Source organism: Mastomys coucha, unplaced genomic scaffold (assembly GCF_008632895.1).
Source record: "Mastomys coucha isolate ucsf_1 unplaced genomic scaffold, UCSF_Mcou_1 pScaffold15, whole genome shotgun sequence".
Lineage (NCBI taxonomy): Eukaryota > Metazoa > Chordata > Mammalia > Rodentia > Muridae > Mastomys > Mastomys coucha.
The window spans coordinates 150,821,393-150,838,155 of NW_022196897.1; the positions used below are offsets into that span (position 1 = coordinate 150,821,393).

Consider the following 16,763-nt stretch of genomic DNA (forward strand, 5'->3'; position numbering starts at 1 on the left):
TGGCTGTCCTGGAACTCACTCTGTAGGCCAGGCTGGCCTCGAACTCAGAAATCTGCCTGCTTCTGCCTTCCAAGCACTGGGATTAAAGGTGTGCACGACCACTGCCCTGCTTTTTTGAATTTTTTAAGGTAAACTTTTATTCAGATCTTTTTTTCCTATTACTTCTATAAAATATTTCTACAGTAGTTTTTTGTTTTGTGTGTGTGTTGAGAGAGGAGAATTGGACTGTTTCTTTATTTTATATACTACACAGCCCAAATTGGCCCTGAATTCATGACAGTTCTCCTGTTTTAGCCCCTTGAGTGCTAGAAATAGTCATGAACTACTACACCCAGTTTATTGGATCTTTTAGTCCTCAGTTAACTAACAACTAACTTAAATTGCTTATGGCACTCCGTAGCTCAGAGTGTGCCTCCAGATGTGATGGATGGTGTCTCTGGTCTCTGTTGGGCTCCTTGCATCCTTCAGTTCTGTGTCCTCAAGCCTCCCCCACATGGCACACGCAGAAGTCACGTCCAAAAGAGGAACCTTCCTTCCTAGGTTTCCTGTTGTAGCTCTCTCTCCATAATTGGACAAGTGTCCTTGCCTAGTCCTCACATTACCTTCATTGGCTTAATTGACTGTTGCTGCTCTAAGCAAGTAGGTGTGTTGGGGAGGACCAGCAACATGGATAAAACTGGCTCTTTTTTTGCCAGACAGTGGTGGCGCATGCCTTTAATCCCAGCACTTGGGAGGCAGAGGCAGGCGGATTTCTGAGTTCGAGGACAGCCTGGTCTACACAGCGAGTTCCAGGAGAGCCAGGGCTATACAGAGAAACCCTGTCTAGAAACACACACACACAACTGGCTCTTTTTTTGGCAGGGAGACTGGAGGATGTTGAGTTAACAAGCAACAGGCTTGAATTAGATGAAATTATGATTGTTCCCTCTGTGTCAGGAGGTGAATAGGCTCCAAGATGCCCCTCACACATCAAAAATCATTGGATGCTCAAACCTCTTATATAAAGTAGCATAGTACTTACATACACCCTGCACATAACCACTACCATACACTATACATATAGTCATTATAGTGCATCTGTTAGTGATAAGGGAAATGTATATTTTCAGAACAAGCACAAATTGTTTTTGTTTCGTGTTTTTGGTTGTATTGGGGATTAAACCTTGGGCTTCATACAATCAAGGTAAAGAGGGTTCTACCACTGAGCTACAGCCACTCACTATTTTTGTTTGTTTTTGAGACAGGGTCTTGCTTTCTAATCTAGACTAACCCACAATTCCCTATGTAGCCCAGGCTGGTGTCAAGCGTATTAGTCTTTCTGCTTCAGTTTCCCAAGTGCTGGGATCACAGGTCTAAGCCTCCATGCCTACCTTCACTCCATTAGATTTTAGGGAGGTGTGCTTCAGTATGTGTAGACAGTAGGGCATGCATATATATAGCTCAGAGGACAACTTTGTGAAGTCTCTTCTCAAAACCATTACTTGATGATGAGCCATCTCCAGCTCTTTGGTTTTTCGAGACAGGGTTTCTCTGTAGCCCTGGCTGTCCTGGAACTCGCTCTGTAGCCCAGGCTGTCCTCAAACTCAGAAATCCACCTACCTCTGCCTTCCAAGTGCTGGGATTAAACGCATGCACCACCACTGCTCGGCTCATCTCCAGCTCTTGATTAGAGATCTGTAAGGGGGTTGTTGAATCTAACCGATGTGGTAAAGGTCAAATGAGGATTAGGAACTAAGAGACAGAAATATTTTTTAAGGAAAACGGGCAGAATAATGGCGAACTAGTTAGACTATAGACAAGCACACGTGATTCAAACCTCAAATGTGCTGGTATTTGCTGGAAGAGTAAATCCTAGATTCTCATACTCCATATAGAGCCTCCTTGTAGCCATCTTCCTCTGTAAAATGAGAGGACAAACTGGAATTCTTGCTAGTGTGAACTGAAATATCAGGATCTTCCATGCATGTAGTGATGGTGGGGCAACATCTAAAGACTTGTGCACATAGTAGATACAAGCTGGAGTCAGGCCAGTGGCAGAATAGCAGCCTCGCTGTGTCCTAGGTTTGATCCCTAGCATGGTGGGAAAGAAGGGAAGGGAGAAAGATGCTGGGCAGGGCGGCCGTGCCTGGAATCCCAGCACTTGGTAGGCAAAGGCAGGAAGATGGCCATGAAGTGAGGTCCTGTTCCCCACCCCCAAAAAATAGAAGCAAGGAAAGGAGGGAAACTGGATGAAGAATGAGAAGGAAGAATTCAAAGAATGTCCAAGACTCCAATTGGCTGGGTAGTAGAGTCAGGAATAGGAAAAAGAGCTTTGTAGTTGGCAGTGGTTCCCCGAAACTGTCACCAAATACACAGCATGCCAGTATAATCAGATGACCAGAGTTGGGCTAAGATGTTGAGCTAACAGGAAGGGTAGGACCTGGCTTTCTAGAAAAGATGATGGCTCCGAGTATCCTGAATGGTGAATATACTCTGAGATGAAGAGTGGGAGAGTCATTGAAACAAAGGTACAAACATAAGCCACTGCCAGAAGACACTTTACAGGAAGCCTTGGGCAGTCCATTGTTCTAAGACACAAGAAGGTGGAGAAGGGTGGAGATTAAGATTCTTTGGTCCTCACGTGCTGGCCTGGACTGCTCCAAGCCCTTCCTCACCAAAACTAGAGATGGCACCACTCTGCACTGTGCTCATAACAGACACAGATGTTCTCAGCCCCAGGCTCCACCACCCTGTTATCATAAGACTGACATATCCTGTTTTCCTAAACTTGCCCCACAGGGTGGGCAAACTGGACCAGCTGGATGAGTGTTTAGAAAAGAGTAGGCGGAGCTCCCAGGCTGCCTGTCAAGCTAGAGGCTGAGATTTCTTTTCCTCTCTCCTTGGTTTTTCAGCTGGGCTACTCCCTGAGGAGGCTGGGGTGTGACCCATTACACCCACTGGTGGCCCGTGACTCATTCAGCCACTATATCTTTGATAAGCATCCTCTAAAGGAGCTACATTGTGTCAGGTCCTAGGAACACAATGAAGAGTGATTTAGTCTTGGCACTTGGGACATCCCCACTAAATGTTGCTGGGCATGGGAACTGCAAAAGCAGCTGGCTTTAGCTCTAACATAAACAAAGCCCAAGGCAGGCTCTGGGCTAGATGTTTTAGCTGTGGTTCATTTAGTCTTATGATAACCCTAATGAGCTTGTCCCGTTTTATAATAGGCATACTATATCCACAGAGGTATAAGGCAGCCAGGATTTAAAAACTCAACTTGGCCTAAAGTGTTCCCCATTTCACCTCTACTTGTATTGATATCTATAGGTCTATAAGACCTGTTAATTGAATACAGTAAATCAGATTCCAGAATACTATATCTTAGGGTCATTCATAAAGGCTATGAGAAGGAAGAACCCTCAGGCCCAGGAGTCGAATGGAATAAGAGAAGAGAGAGAGCAGATAATTTGGTGACTATCCCCTTGGACTCGCCCCTCTCCAGTCAGAGTGCTGAAGCTACAGGGTGAGACCTTCTTAGATGGTCACGCTCTCCATCACAGACCGAAACATAGACACCTCAGGATGTAGACATTTCTCTTTACAGGAACAATCAGAAATACTCTCTCCTACAAATAAGCCCAGGCACATGCTAACCCCTGAAGTGGGCAGGCCTGGCCCTCAGAATGGTGTTGTGGAGAATAAGGCAGTAGTGTACAAATGAATGAAAAGGACTTTGGGTTTTTTGAGGAAAGGCCTTGCTGCAGAGCCCTAGAGTCATCCTGGAGCTTAGATCCTCTTGCCATGGCTTCCCTGGTGCTTGGAGTAGATACAGCACAGTTAGGATTGGCGAAGCAAGCAGAAACTAGCTGAGCCCTCCACTGCTCTTGTCAGCTTCCCCTTACAACCTGTGTCAGAGTGGGTTGTTGTTGGCAGCCACGAATGGCAACAGACAGAATAACAGGAATTGAGCCTTTAGGCCAGGTATAGTGAATAGCTTACTTCTGTAACCCCAGCTTATGGGAGGCTGAGCCAGCAAGGCTGTGGCAAGTTCAAGGCCAACTGGGACTACGTCATGAGTTCCATGCCAGTCCCCAAGCTAAAAAATATTAATAAAAAGAACCAACACAAATACAAACAAATAGGTAAGCTGGCCTTAGAACTATGTGGAAGAAACTAAGGGGTGTTGTAATAGGGACAGTCTTGAAGGAGGGAGTCGAAAGTGTTGTGACTGCAGAGCTACTGCGCATTCTTCTTCCTCACTTTGTGGTCTCTAGGAAATGTACTGGTTAATATAAATGGCTACCAGGTCTTATCTTACGAGAGGGGCAACCAGCACCTTTCTCATTGTCACCTCTACCTTCCCTAGATATGTGCAGGTGAAATTTGTCTGTATTCGGACGCAATCAAACAGGAAGAAAACACGGAAGGTGGACAGGTGTCCAGCGTACCTGCTCCTGCAGTACAACGAGACACTAGATAGACTGTTTATCAGTGAGCTGAATACGCAGCACATACATGCTGATTCTAGTGCTGCTGAAGGAGTCCCTACTAGCAAGCCTCAGAAGGCAGTATGTCTGCACAAACTTCAGCCGGTGCAGCTCAGCATCAAGAAAGACCTTGACCCAGCAAAGCAGCCCTCAGTAGAGCCATCTTTTTGCCTAGATAAGATACATAAGCCCTCAAATCCAGAGCAGGAGGGCATCAGTCCTTCTGATATGGCCAAGATAGCAAAAGTGATGAAGAACTTCCTTACCATGGATGAGGGCTCAATGGCCTCCTTCAGTGTGGGTACCAGCCAAGACCTAGACCGGCTCAGCTTCCAGAGCAGCAGGATGAGTGACCTGTTCACCCGATTCCCAGAGACTCTCTTGCTGCACCGGGTGGAAAACAGCCAGGGCCATATTCTGTATGCTTTCTTGGTGGAGAACAAGGAGCGAGAGAGTCGTGTGGTGCACTTCGCTGTGCTCAAGGCTGAGACGGCTCCTTCTGTGGCCAAGATGCTCCATATCTTTACAGAGTTCAACTCTGATTGGCCCAAGGTCAAGATGGTTTTTGTGGACCCTTCATTCCCTCACCGAGCTATTTTACAGGAGATCTTCCCCACTGCCCGCACCCTCCTCTCTATCTACCATACAACGCGTCTCTTGGAGAAGAAGTTACACCAGAGTTCAGTAAATGCATCTTTTAGAAGGCTCATGAAGGAAGCTCTGCGGGAAGCTGTGTTTGTCTCTTCTGATGCAAGCCTAAAGAGTCTCTGTGAGATGTCCCAAGTCCTCCTAGATGAGGAGCTCTTCAGTTTCCTCCAGACCCATTGGTTCTCCTGTGAACTGCTGTGGTATATGCATGTGAGGAAGGGCCTGCATGCATGTAGCACCTACATGGACAGCCTGGATGTAGTCACGAGCAAGGTATCGGGCCTCTTCCGGGAGCAGCGGTCTCTGCTGGACTGCATCCTCCACTTTGTGGATTACATAGATTTCTTTAATACCAAAGGTCTGAAGAGCTTGCCCACACATTCTCCCAAGTTAAGGAGAACTCGGTTCCCAAGCACGCCTCCAAGGCCCAAGAAGCCTTTTAGAATTTGTGAAGGGGGCGACACCAGGCTCCCTGTGGAAGAGGTGGAAGAGCCAAAGCCAGACTCAGCCCAGTCTCAGTTGTCACCGCCCCAGGATCAGCCCTCCAAGGCTGGTATGCTGGACATCTTGCACCAGAGTGGCTCTGAACTAGCCTACAAGCTGTGTCATAAGGAGTGGGAGGTGGTGCAGAATTCCACCCACCTGGTAGACGAGGCTGGCTCCTCAGTAGCTGTTCAGCTGCTAGAGAACTCACACCAGGTGAGCAAGGACGGCTGTAGCTGCAGCTGCTCCTTTCAACAGTGCTACCATCTGCCGTGCCGCCACATTTTGGCTCTGTTGCATACCAGCCAGCAGCCAGTAGGGGAAGCCATGGTGTGCTGCCGGTGGCAGAAGAGGTACCAGCACCTCCTTACCCCCAGTGGGGAGCTGCGAGACCGCGGGGTGACCCCAAACACAGAGCAGCCTGAAGGGCAAGCTCAGAACCACAGGATTCGGGACCTAAGCAGGGAGCTGGCAAACCTGCTGATGCAGACGGAGGGGCCGGAGCTGGAGGAGCGCTGCTCCACTCTGCGCAAGATCGTGGACATCTGGGCGGACCCCTCTCAGCTGCCTGAGTCCAGTCAGCAGCCAGTTGACTTCAGAGATGTGGGCTGCCTCCCTTTCCTCTGGGGAAAGCTGGAGGAGGAAGACAGCCCCCCGCTTGCTGAAGCCATGGTTCATGATTAAAGTATTTGAACTAGTGAATTTCATCTCCAAACCGCCTTGGGCCAGTGGAGAGTGGCGGGTCAGGCTGTAGGTCAGTGTTTTTCTCAGTGTCTTCCTGGGTAAGGGCTAAGAAGATCTTAAAACTGGGGAGGGGCGCCACTGTGACAACCCTTTGACCTGCCCCATTTCAGCTCTGCCTTTGCCGTTCTGTAGTCACCTCATTCATTGTTCAAAGCCAAAGTTACTCCACACGGAAAGGCCATGCTCCTTCCTTCCCAGCCTACAGAGAGAACCCTTGCCCAGGCTAGGAGAAACAATACGGGCGTGGAAACGAGGGGAGGAGGGGAGCCCTTGATTGTCGACTGTTGCTGCTCTTTAGAAAATACTTGTTATGTATTTTTATTCACACTAATAAAGTTGTTTTTTGTTTTTGTTTCACTTTTGTGTTTTTTGAGACAGGGCCTCATGTAGCCTAGGCTAGCACCCTCAAATATTCTCATTTTAAAGGAAACTTGAATATTATCTAATGGGGTACGGGGCTTGACATTCAGAGGCTTAGTAATGTAGCAACACTTACTGTTTTCTTCCTACCAACTAAGCCTGCAACGTAGACGTTAAGTTGTCTATGTTGTAGAAAGAATCATTCCGTTCAGGAAAGGGACCAGTGGGCCAGGAGGGGAGACGACCTGAATCCTAGATTTTACTGCGAGCCACTTGCTAGAACGCTTTGGGCAAACTCCTAATTTAAATCGTTTAATTTTATTTTCGAGAGAGGCCTAACCTGGAACTTGATGTAGACCAGGCTGGCTTCTGCTTCCTCAGTGCTACGATTAAATACGTGTGACATCACCCCCAGCTGTTGAAGACTTGGTCTTACTAGGTTGCCTGAGCTAGCTTCAAACTCTTGATCCTATCTCAGACCCTGAATAACCGGAATTACAGGCCTCAGTTTCTCCACAAGGCAAAGAATGCAGGATAACATTTGCACCTTTTCCCACCATTCTGTATCTTCGGAGCTTGACAGCTCGATACCCGACAAACCAAAGGTGTCCGTATAAAACACTGTTCTTTTTTATTTTATTTTGGCCTTTAAAAGGTGCCGCCTTTCCAGCCCCCTAGACCGTAGGAGGCTTCGCCCTTCGGGCGGCCGGTTCCGGCGTGAAGATCCTTCCACAAGCTCTCATTGGTGATTTCTGGCCGAGCCCCCTGTAACCCTGGCAACAGCCCCGTCCTGGAGCTGCCAGTCCAGGATTGGTCCGTAGCTCCCGAGCTCCACAGCGAGCTCCTTTGGTCTGAGTCATTGAGAAGCTTGGCGTGGTGATTGGCGAGGCTGGACGTCAGTCAGTCGGAGGCGGGCCCAGTGAGGAAAAATGGCTGCCTCGTCTGCTCGTGCGTGAACGGTCTCTGCCGTGGAGGCGTGAAGCCGGGTCTCTGCGACTAGTGCATGCAGCTTCCACCAATGGAAGGCGGATTTCGGCTCCGCTGGGCTTGAACACGAACCTCAGCCTTCCGCGTCCCCCACCCGGGCTCAGGTGAGGTCCGAGGCCGCCTTCCCTCCCTGGTCCATATTTTGGGATTCTCTAGGATGCCATCAGGGTGTGGAGCCAAAGACTCGGCTTCCAGCTGTCGTAATGGTGGACAGATAGCCTATGTTTTTGTACCTCAGTCTCATGTGTCTTTGAACCTGAGTCTTTCATCTGCGAAATGGGGACGGTAAATGGAGCCAAAAGGGAAACATTTGCATAAAGCGTTACATCCAGTCAAGGATCTATGTAGGCGCAGGAGAAGCTACACACACATGCTAGCCCCCTTAAAGTGAAAGGAATTGAGTTTCGGAGAAGGCTACTTGGCTTGCACAAATTTCACAGAAAGTTTTGAGCGTTTTTTTTTCCTGGTATATACCAAGACCAAAGAAAGAGTTGGCAAGAATTATAATTTGTGAACAGAAAGGCCATACAAATATTTAAAATGATATTTTAAAAAAGAATTAAATGAGGTGACACATGCCTGAATCCCAGGACTTGGAAGCTGAGGTGAGAGCATTGCTGTGATTTGTGGACAAGTCAGAGCTACACAGCAGATTCCTTCTGTAGAAGGAGGGCCACATGTCATGGGGTTTTGTTGTGTTTTTTAAGACAGAGGGTTACTCTGTGTAACAGCCCCAGGCTGGCCTAGAACTCACAGAGATCGGCCTGCCTCTGCCTCTCAAGTGCTGGGATTAAAGGCATTGCCATGTTTTCAATCCTCTATACTTCGAATGAACTATGATCTCCTATAATCTAAAATGGCCTTGAACTGACCCCGCTGGCCCACCTCCCAGGTGCTGGGATTATAGGTGCTGGTGCCACACCCAACTCCCCAGTCCTTTTGTTTGGGATTTTAGTATGTATGAGTGTGTTGTATGTGGTTATTGTTAAGGATTTTGTTGTTGGGTATTTTGGGGTTTTTTGTTTTGTTTCGTTTGAGACAGGTTCTCTAAATTGCCTGTGCTGGTCTTAAGCTAATCCAGGGCCTGGTGATCCTTCTGCCTCAGCATGCTGGGTAGCTTGGATCATGAATGTACACCACTGTATGTGACTTCCTGCCCTTTCTTAGTTAGCCCTGGGAGCCATGTTTCTATGGCTAGCTTGTTGATATCTCATATCCAGCTTCCTGCTGGCTATACCCTGCCTTCACCAGCACACTCACTCTCTGGCCTCTTTCTCATTTTTGTGTTCTTTTAAATCATCCAATGTGTCCTTACGTGCTTGTTATCTATCTGCCCCTAGGAAATATATTGGGTGTTTGATAAAAGTGTCTGTTCATTTCCCTAGGCCCATCCAAAACCGTCCCTAAAACTACAGTCTAGCTTCAAGCATCAAATTACGTGGCACCTGAGAAACGTGATGCTTCCCTGAGGGCGATCCTGCAGAGGAGGGATCCTCGCCTGGGCCTTAGACACTTGCCAACACTCCACGGCCCTCACAATGCTGAATGGCCTACTTATTAAGGACTCTAGCCCATCTATGCCACACCAGGTTAACAAGACTCCTCAGCTAGATGCCTTCAACTACCAAAGCTGCTTCATGCAAGACCTCTTTTCTCACTTCCCTGAGGTCTTATTTATACACCGGACCTATAACCCAAGAGGCAAGGTGTTATACACCTTCCTGGTAGATGGACCCCGGGTCCAGGTTGAGGGTCCTCTTGCCCGAGCTGTGTACTTTGCCATCCCTACCAATGAAGATGCCAGAGGCCTGGCCCAGATGTTCCAGGTGTTCAAAAAGTTTAACCCAGCATGGGAGAGAGTCAGTACCATCCTGGTGGATCCCCACTTCCTCCTGCTGCCCACCCTGACTATGGAGTTCCCCACCGCTGAGGTCTTGCTCTCTGCCTTCCACATCTGTAAGTTCCTCCAGGGTAAATTCTATCAGCTGTCCCTGGAGCAGCCTCTGCAAAGGCTGCTTCTGTCCTCCCTGCAGAGTACAATGTGCTCAGCCACAGCTGGCAACCTGAGGAAGCTGTACACACTCCTGAATAACTGCATCCCCTCCAGCAGGCTGCCTGAGCTCCACTCACACTGGCTGCTCAATGACCGCATCTGGCTGGCCCACCGCTGGAGAAGCCGAGCCCAGAGCAACCGCTACTTCCAGAGTCTGGAGGTCACAGCCCACATCCTCAGCCAGTGTTTTGGCACCACCCCACTTGAGAAACAAGGCATGGCATCTGTGTTCCGATACATGCAGCAGAACCCTTCAGACAAAGCAAGCCTAAGCCTGGCCGAGAGTCCTGACAGGCCCCAGGACAGTCACACTCCTTCAGAGGCTAGCCCTGGAAACCCCAACACCGAGCAGTGGGTGGAAGCCCGCATCCAGCACTCCCTCAATGCCATCTGCACAGGGCCAGCTGCCCAGCTCTGCCTAGGTGAGCTCGCCGTAGTCCAGAAATCCATGCACCTCATTGGCTCTGGCTCAGAAAGAATGAGCATCCAGATTCTAGAGGACACGCACAATGTCCAGCCCCAGGCCCCCGCCAGCTGCAGCTGCTACTTCAACCAAGCCTTCCACCTGCCCTGCCGCCACATCCTAGCCATGCTCAGTGCCCGCCAGCAGGTGCTCCAGCCCGACATGCTGCAGGCTCAGTGGACCTCGGGCTGTGCCACCAGTCTAGACAGTATCCTAGGCAGCAAGTGGAGTGCCAGCCTGGATAAGCACCTGGCTGTGACTCTGCTCACTGAGGACGTGGGTCGGCTCCTACAGCACTGCAGCGAGGAGGAGTTCGAGCGTCGATACAGTACCCTTCGGGAGCTAGCCGACAGCTGGATTGGCCCTTACGAGCAGGTGCAGCTTTAACCACATGCACACACCCGGTCCTAGGAACTGAGCCCAGAGGAGTACGAGTACAAGGCAGCCTCTGTTACTGCCTCTTTTTTTTTTTTTTTGGTCTTATTCTGAGATAGCCTCTTGCTAGGTTGCTCAGGCTACCCCGGAACTCACTCTGTAGACAGGCTGGCTTTGAACTTGTGAGCCTCCTAACTAACCTCTGAGTGAGTGGGATTATAGCCTGTGTCAGTAGGCCCAACTTCTGATTATATCTGTGCTCTGAAATGTTCACGCACGTATGAACATTCACACCCTCCCCTCGACACGCACCGCGCTTCCTTCAGAAGGCATCTGCTCTGCTCCAGCCTCTTGGCGAGCATGTGTCAGGCTCCATAGAGCAGAAATCAGGAACTCTTTTTCTGTTAAGGGCTCAGTAGTAAAGATCATAGGCTTTGATGGCCAAATACAGTCTCTGCTGTGCATTCTAGCTTCAGCTTTGACAACTTTTCATAAGGAAAAATGATTTGTAGTTTAAGAAATTTCTGGAAGCAGGTGATTCTTTAAGAGAAATAGTGCAGGTGATGAGACTGAAGGTTCTGTGTTGGTAACTTCGCAGTCATGTGATTCACCTGACACTGGCCTACTGAAGGTTCTGTGTTAGTAATTTGTCAGTTATATGATTCAGACACTGGCCCACTGAAGGTTCTATGTTGGTAATGCCTGCTCAGTCATGTGATTCACCTGACACTGGCCTACTGAAGGTTCTGTGTTAGTAATTTGTCAGTTATATGATTCACCTGACACTGGCCCACTGAAGGTTCTATGTTGGTAATGCCTGCTCAGTCATGTGATTCACCTGACACTGGCCCACTGAAGGTTCTGTGTTGGTAATGCCTGCTCAGTCATGTGATTCACCTGACACTAGCCCTGGCCCCTTCCCACAAAGGCCGAGGCTACTTTGGTGGGGCTGCCAAGCTTCCCAGTTTTCCTGTCCCACCCTGGAATCAATAAAGTGAATGTTGAGTCCCCACACTTGTCTCCTCTGGTTTATGCGTGGTCCTTTTGTGTCGTTAGAGACTTGGCACCTCGGTGCTCCCTGTGAGTACTGACTCTGTTCTTGATTTACCTGCCATAGTTTTCAGGCCTCATTCTGCCTCTACTACCAGTGAGACTCCAAGAAAATGTTCTCTAAGCTTCAGCTTCTCTGTCGAATGGGCATCCTCACGGGGTTGGTTGGAGTAAAGACGACTGGGTTTCTGTTTGCTCAGCCAAGTGTTCATTTTCCATCATTTGCCTACAGTCCCATCTCCCTTCACCAAGCTGGGACACAAGGCAAGAGGAAAATCCAGATTGTCTAGGACTTTAGACAAGAAAATTTTCTCTACTCTCCCAGCAGGGCTTCCTACTTAGGTACCTTGACCTGATCCGCTCAGATCTTTGGTGGTGTGAAGAGCTTCCTGCAGGGTGCCCCTAACAAAGCAGTGCAATTTGTCAGGGTGGCTCAGTACCCACACCCTCTTCCCATCCCTGCCAGAGCCATTCCCAATGTCATCTGCCCAAAAACCATACGGAGAGGCCGCCCTCTGTATCTCATGCTCTTTCATCTGACTACAAGCAGGAGCCCCTCCTGGATCTCACTAAAGGCATCTGTCCAGAAGCCATGTGGACATGTGCCTGCTCCCACTGCACCCCCTCCACAGCTCCCTCTGGCTCGGGATGGGCCATCATGAAAGCTTGAGCCGCCCGGATCAAGTCCTCTTCCCGAAGGCCTGGCACAGGCACGGTAGGTATGCCAGCGATCATCATAGCCAGGGTTAGGATGCAGATGTCAGGTTGGGAGCTGGTCTCCTTCCCCCCTGCCTCGGAGGAGATTGGCAGCACCCCAGATGACAGACCACACAGCAGCAGAGGCCGGGGCCTGCTAGGGCCACCCAGATAGGGAGCTCTGCTTCTGGAGCAGGGGTCTGCCCAGCCCAAGCTCTCCAGCTGCCTCATGGGGGGCAACTTGGGGCAGTATCGGTTGTGTTCCTTTCTCCGAGGTGTCTCCCAGCTAACACTCCCAGAGCAGCCCCTGGCTTCAGACACTGCCAAAGTGGGGCCCCAGGCCTGGGCAGCAGGTGCCACCTGCTCAGCTTTCTGGCTCAGTGGGCCTAATCCACCAGGTGCCACCACCACTGGCTCTGCAGGACTATAGAGGCCAAGGGACGAACCCGAAGAAGCAGCCCCACCTGCAGAGACAAGAATGAAATGGAATGTTATTCTTGGTCTCTGGAGGAAGAGGCCCTGAGGGGCAGGGCCTGGGGCCAGAGGCAATCAGAACCAGCCCTAGAGGACTGGCAGAGGTTGGGAATGTAAGCAATGACTTATTTCCATAACTCCTGCCAGTCCCAATACTGCAGGTGATGGGGAAGTGTCTTAAGTGAGTGCGTGTGCAATTAGCAATTGGCGAGGCTTTTTTGGATATCTGTTCAAGAGGATTGATTCCAGGGTCAGCCCAAAAGCTTTCAGCAGAAGTTCCACCTCCCCAAGGCCAGGAAGAAACTTTGTGAGAGGAACTCTGTTGCCCCACCCCCACCCCCAGTTCCAGGAACCCCTCTCACCTTGGCCAGAAGGCAGAAGACCCAGGTGAGTTTGTGGAGACATGAAGTAGGACATGGCTGCCCCAGAGTCGCTGTTTGTGAGGGAATAGCCCTATTCCTCCTGCCCTCGTCCCCAGTTTTCTATAGTGTCACGTCATAGTTGCCTTTACACCCGGCACCTACCTCACAATACTAACCTGTTCATTATGGAACATATATGTCACAATGGGAGGGGATTAAAGGGGGGCTGCCCCAGGGATCAAGAAGTTCCAGGATTTTGTCATCATCTTGGACAGGATCCACCTAGACAGGTGGGTTTTTGTCTTGCTTTCTTCTGGTGCTGGGGCTAGAACCCAGGGCTTTGGCAATCTGAGGAACAAACATTGCCTCAGAACTACATCCTTGCTGTGTGTGTTGTTTTGCTTCCTGTTGTGCTAGGGTTTGTCTGATTGGTTGGTTCTGTTTGTTGAGATAGGATCAAACTACTTAGCCCAGGCTGGTCAGGAAAACCCTACTACGGTCTACTTCCTGATCCAGGCCTGTCTTCCTGCTTGCTGGGATTACAAATCAGGAGCCACCACGCCCAGCCTGTGTTTGCTTTTGTGTGGCTGGCCTCAAACCCTTGATCTTCCTGTCTCAGCTTTCTAGGTGTTAGGAATATAGGTGTGTGCTGCCACGCCTGACTCTACCTGGACAGTTTTGTAGCCTCAGTATCCTCCTCAGCAAAATGGGAGTTTCGATGGTGAGAGATGTCCATGGAGGCTAGCGATCACCGACACAGAGAAATGAGTTCAGTGCTTTTGTGTGTCTTGTGCTGTGAGTCAAGGTAGTAAATCACTTGCTACCTACCACAGAAGCCAACCATGGGGCGCAGGCCTGTAACCCAGCACTGAGGTGATACAGGCAGGAGGGTCAGAAATGCAAGGTCATCCTACGTTTTATAGCAAATCTTAGGGCAAACCAGGGTCCAGGTGACCTTGGGGAGGTTTTGTTTGGTTGTTTGGTTTTGATGTTATTTTTTAAGTCATTTGCTGGAGCCAGGCATTGTGGCTCTCACATTTTTAATGGCCATGCTTGGGAGGCAAGAGACAGACGGATCTCAAGTTTGAGGCCAGCCTGGTCTACAGAGTGAGTTCCCTATCACCAAATAAATAAATATTCATTTGCTATTTGTTCTTAGACAAATATAGTTGCCATGCACACTTTGCTTGAAGGCGGTATCTGAGGCATAAACTTCAAGGAAAGTCAGTCTCCTGCCTCCGCATTGTCGCCTGGGACCCCAAACTCAGAGGTGGCCCAGATATGTCCTTGTATTAGTGTGCTAGGAACTCACCAAGATATCATTTTCTTACAGCTAGCAAGAGAAAATTCGGACATTGCTTTCTGACCTTCACCAATGTTTCCAACTATCCTAGTTTAATGTTTTAAGTACTAGAGAGTAATTGAAAGGTTTCTCTCACTCTAAGACATTAGCTGAAAGTGTTAGGTCAAGATTCTCCTCTGCCTGCCTCCAGCAAGAACCAGAGAATTAGCATAAGAATACCTCAACAGGGAGGGCTCCACCCCTCTTCCTCCTGCTTCACACCTAGCTACCAGACCCTGCTGACCTGGGTGTGTGGGGGTCGTTTTGCCTATGCGACTTCAGTCTAGCACTAGGACTGGAAGAAGAAAGACTTGGACTCACATGTAGGACTAGCACTAGAACTTAGATGGGCTAGGACTCAGATTCATGTATCTCTCGCAGTCCCCCGGGCCCAGGCCACTTTGGGCCCGGGGGATGCAGCACCAGTTCAGAGGAGATAGCTGCTGCTTTAGACCCAGTGTGTTTCAGATAGCCTCAGAGGTACCTCAACTGTTGAGCTGCCAGATTTTTCATTTCTCTTTTGCTATGATTGTAAAAGCCTCATGTCATTTTTAAAAGAAATACACTCAGATTTTACACCACCCGTGTGTAGTCTGTTTGTCAAAGCCAAATCCCGTGCCCACCTGGCCAGAATCCCTTGTCCCGCGGAACAGGGACCCCGCGAGAAACCCTGGTCCGTGGCATATAGTCTCATCTCTTGGCCTCTGAAAAATGACATGTTTGGTCCAGGTCACTGGTGGCCAGCACAGGCTCTAGGAGGCTTCCAATAATGTTAGGACCCTACTCCATCTTAGATCAACTAATAGAATCCCAGGGGCAGACCTATGTGTCAATATTTTTTAACTTCTTGAAGACATTATGGTCAGGCCGGATGAAACAGGCCTGGAATCCAGCTGCCTGGGAAGCTGAGGCAGAACGGCCGCAAGTTCAAGGCCAGTGTGAGCAACTTAAACTTTGTCCTAAAGGATAACTAACGAGAGTTGGCAGCTGGGCAGGCGGTACACACTTCAATCCTAGCATTCAGGAGGTAGAGACAGGCAGATCTTTGTGAGTTACATGCCAGCCAGGGTTACATATTGAGAGCCTGTCTCAAGTGTCCCAGATAATTCCAAGGAGTGCTCACGCTAGGAAGCCCTGATCTAGAAGGGCTCTAAAATACTTTCTCTGACCTAGTAGCTCCACAAGTGCCTCTCACAAAGCTGCAGAGGCAAGGAGACTCTCCAATACTCTCTCCTTTATTTATTTCTGGCCCTGATTGTGAGCTGTGTGGCCAGCTTCTGACTAGCCAACGCTCTGGGGGTAGGGTGCACCTCAGCTTTGCTCTGGTGGACACAGACAGGCGTTCATTCATACTTGCAGAAGTCCTTCAGCCCCTTGGGCAGGTGGAGCCCATCGATGGCCAGCCTGTGTACCACGCTCTTCTGGATCACTAGTCGGCAGAGAGTCTGCAGAGATGGCACTGTGGAGAGATGACTGTCAAAGGCAAACTGGTCTGGGGGAAGTAACACTAGAGCTGGGATCTACGTCTTGGCTCCCACTTGCGATCGACTTGGGAACTACCTTCCACTCTCAGGCTGAGCCTGCCTGGTGGAGCTGCTTGTAGAGCTGACACAACATATCTTTGAGGACTTTGATCAGACCCACTGCCATCACAGCACAGCCTAACTAACCCTCGTCCCTTCACTTGGCAGCTTTTTGTCTGCTTTGCCTATGCGACCACAGCACAGTAACATAGCAGGCTCCAGCTCAACGAATTAATGACGCATAACCAGAGGTGTAGGTGAAAGGTTTGCTACAAACTACAATGAGCCAGACCTCTGATTGTAAAAGCTGTCCATCTGAGAGCCATGGCTACTCAAAAAAAACCTATCTCCAAAACAAAACAAAAACCAAAGTTCTCAATATGGAGTTTGTAATGGCTCAAAACCCATATGTCCAAATCTCAGAACATTTTTCTAATAAAAAACATTCAACTCATAGCTGAATGTAGTGGCTCATGGCTAATCCCAACCCCGCCGCACACCCCTCCCCCCGCAGGCTGAGGCAGAAAGGACTGTCAAAAGTACAAAGCCTCCAGGCTACTTACTGAGTCCCAGAGCAGCCTCGTCTCCAGAGTGAATTGGTCTCAGAAAACCAAAAATGAATAAATGCACAAAATTCTCAAGAAGCCTCCGGTCTAAAATTGGTTTTAGGCTGGGCATGGTGGCGCACGCCTTTAATCCCAGCGCTTGGGAGGCAGAGGCAGGCGGATTTCTGA

General features: G+C 49.5%; 4 protein-coding genes and 1 long non-coding RNA gene across 5 annotated transcripts in view; 3 read left to right on the forward strand and 2 right to left on the reverse strand.

The window, feature by feature from the left end:
- The window catches only part of Zswim3 (zinc finger SWIM-type containing 3), an 18,302-nt gene extending 11,601 nt beyond the window's left edge, over positions 1 to 6,701 (forward strand). Inside the window, exon 2 of the mRNA XM_031372717.1 lies at positions 4,349 to 6,701. Within this exon, the coding sequence (XP_031228577.1) occupies positions 4,349 to 6,284 (1,936 nt within the window). The 3' untranslated portion in view covers positions 6,285 to 6,701. The remainder of the gene's footprint in view (positions 1 to 4,348) is intronic.
- The window catches only part of Zswim1 (zinc finger SWIM-type containing 1), a 22,669-nt gene extending 11,075 nt beyond the window's left edge, over positions 1 to 11,594 (forward strand). The window contains exons 2-3 of the mRNA XM_031372720.1: positions 7,360 to 7,795; positions 9,077 to 11,594. Coding sequence (XP_031228580.1) covers positions 9,230 to 10,594 — 1,365 coding nt within the window. The 5' untranslated portion in view covers positions 7,360 to 7,795; positions 9,077 to 9,229 and the 3' untranslated portion in view covers positions 10,595 to 11,594. The remainder of the gene's footprint in view (positions 1 to 7,359; positions 7,796 to 9,076) is intronic.
- Positions 11,595 to 12,145: 551 nt separating this feature from the next.
- On the reverse strand, positions 12,146 to 13,305 carry Spata25 (spermatogenesis associated 25). Its single transcript, XM_031372724.1, has 2 exons — positions 13,165 to 13,305; positions 12,146 to 12,792 (listed from the first exon to the last, which is right to left on the reverse strand). Exons 1-2 carry the CDS (start codon positions 13,217 to 13,219, stop codon positions 12,173 to 12,175), a joined length of 675 nt encoding a protein of 224 aa, XP_031228584.1. The 5' UTR covers positions 13,220 to 13,305; the 3' UTR covers positions 12,146 to 12,172.
- Positions 13,306 to 13,361: 56 nt separating this feature from the next.
- LOC116091380 lies at positions 13,362 to 16,485 on the forward strand. The gene is made up of 2 exons (XR_004119019.1): positions 13,362 to 13,454; positions 15,866 to 16,485. It is a non-coding gene; the product is annotated as an uncharacterized LOC116091380 (long non-coding RNA).
- Positions 15,722 to 16,763, reverse strand: part of Neurl2 (neuralized E3 ubiquitin protein ligase 2) — a 2,783-nt gene continuing 1,741 nt past the window's right edge. Inside the window, exon 2 of the mRNA XM_031372725.1 lies at positions 15,722 to 15,965. Coding sequence (XP_031228585.1) covers positions 15,850 to 15,965 — 116 coding nt within the window. The 3' untranslated portion in view covers positions 15,722 to 15,849. The remainder of the gene's footprint in view (positions 15,966 to 16,763) is intronic.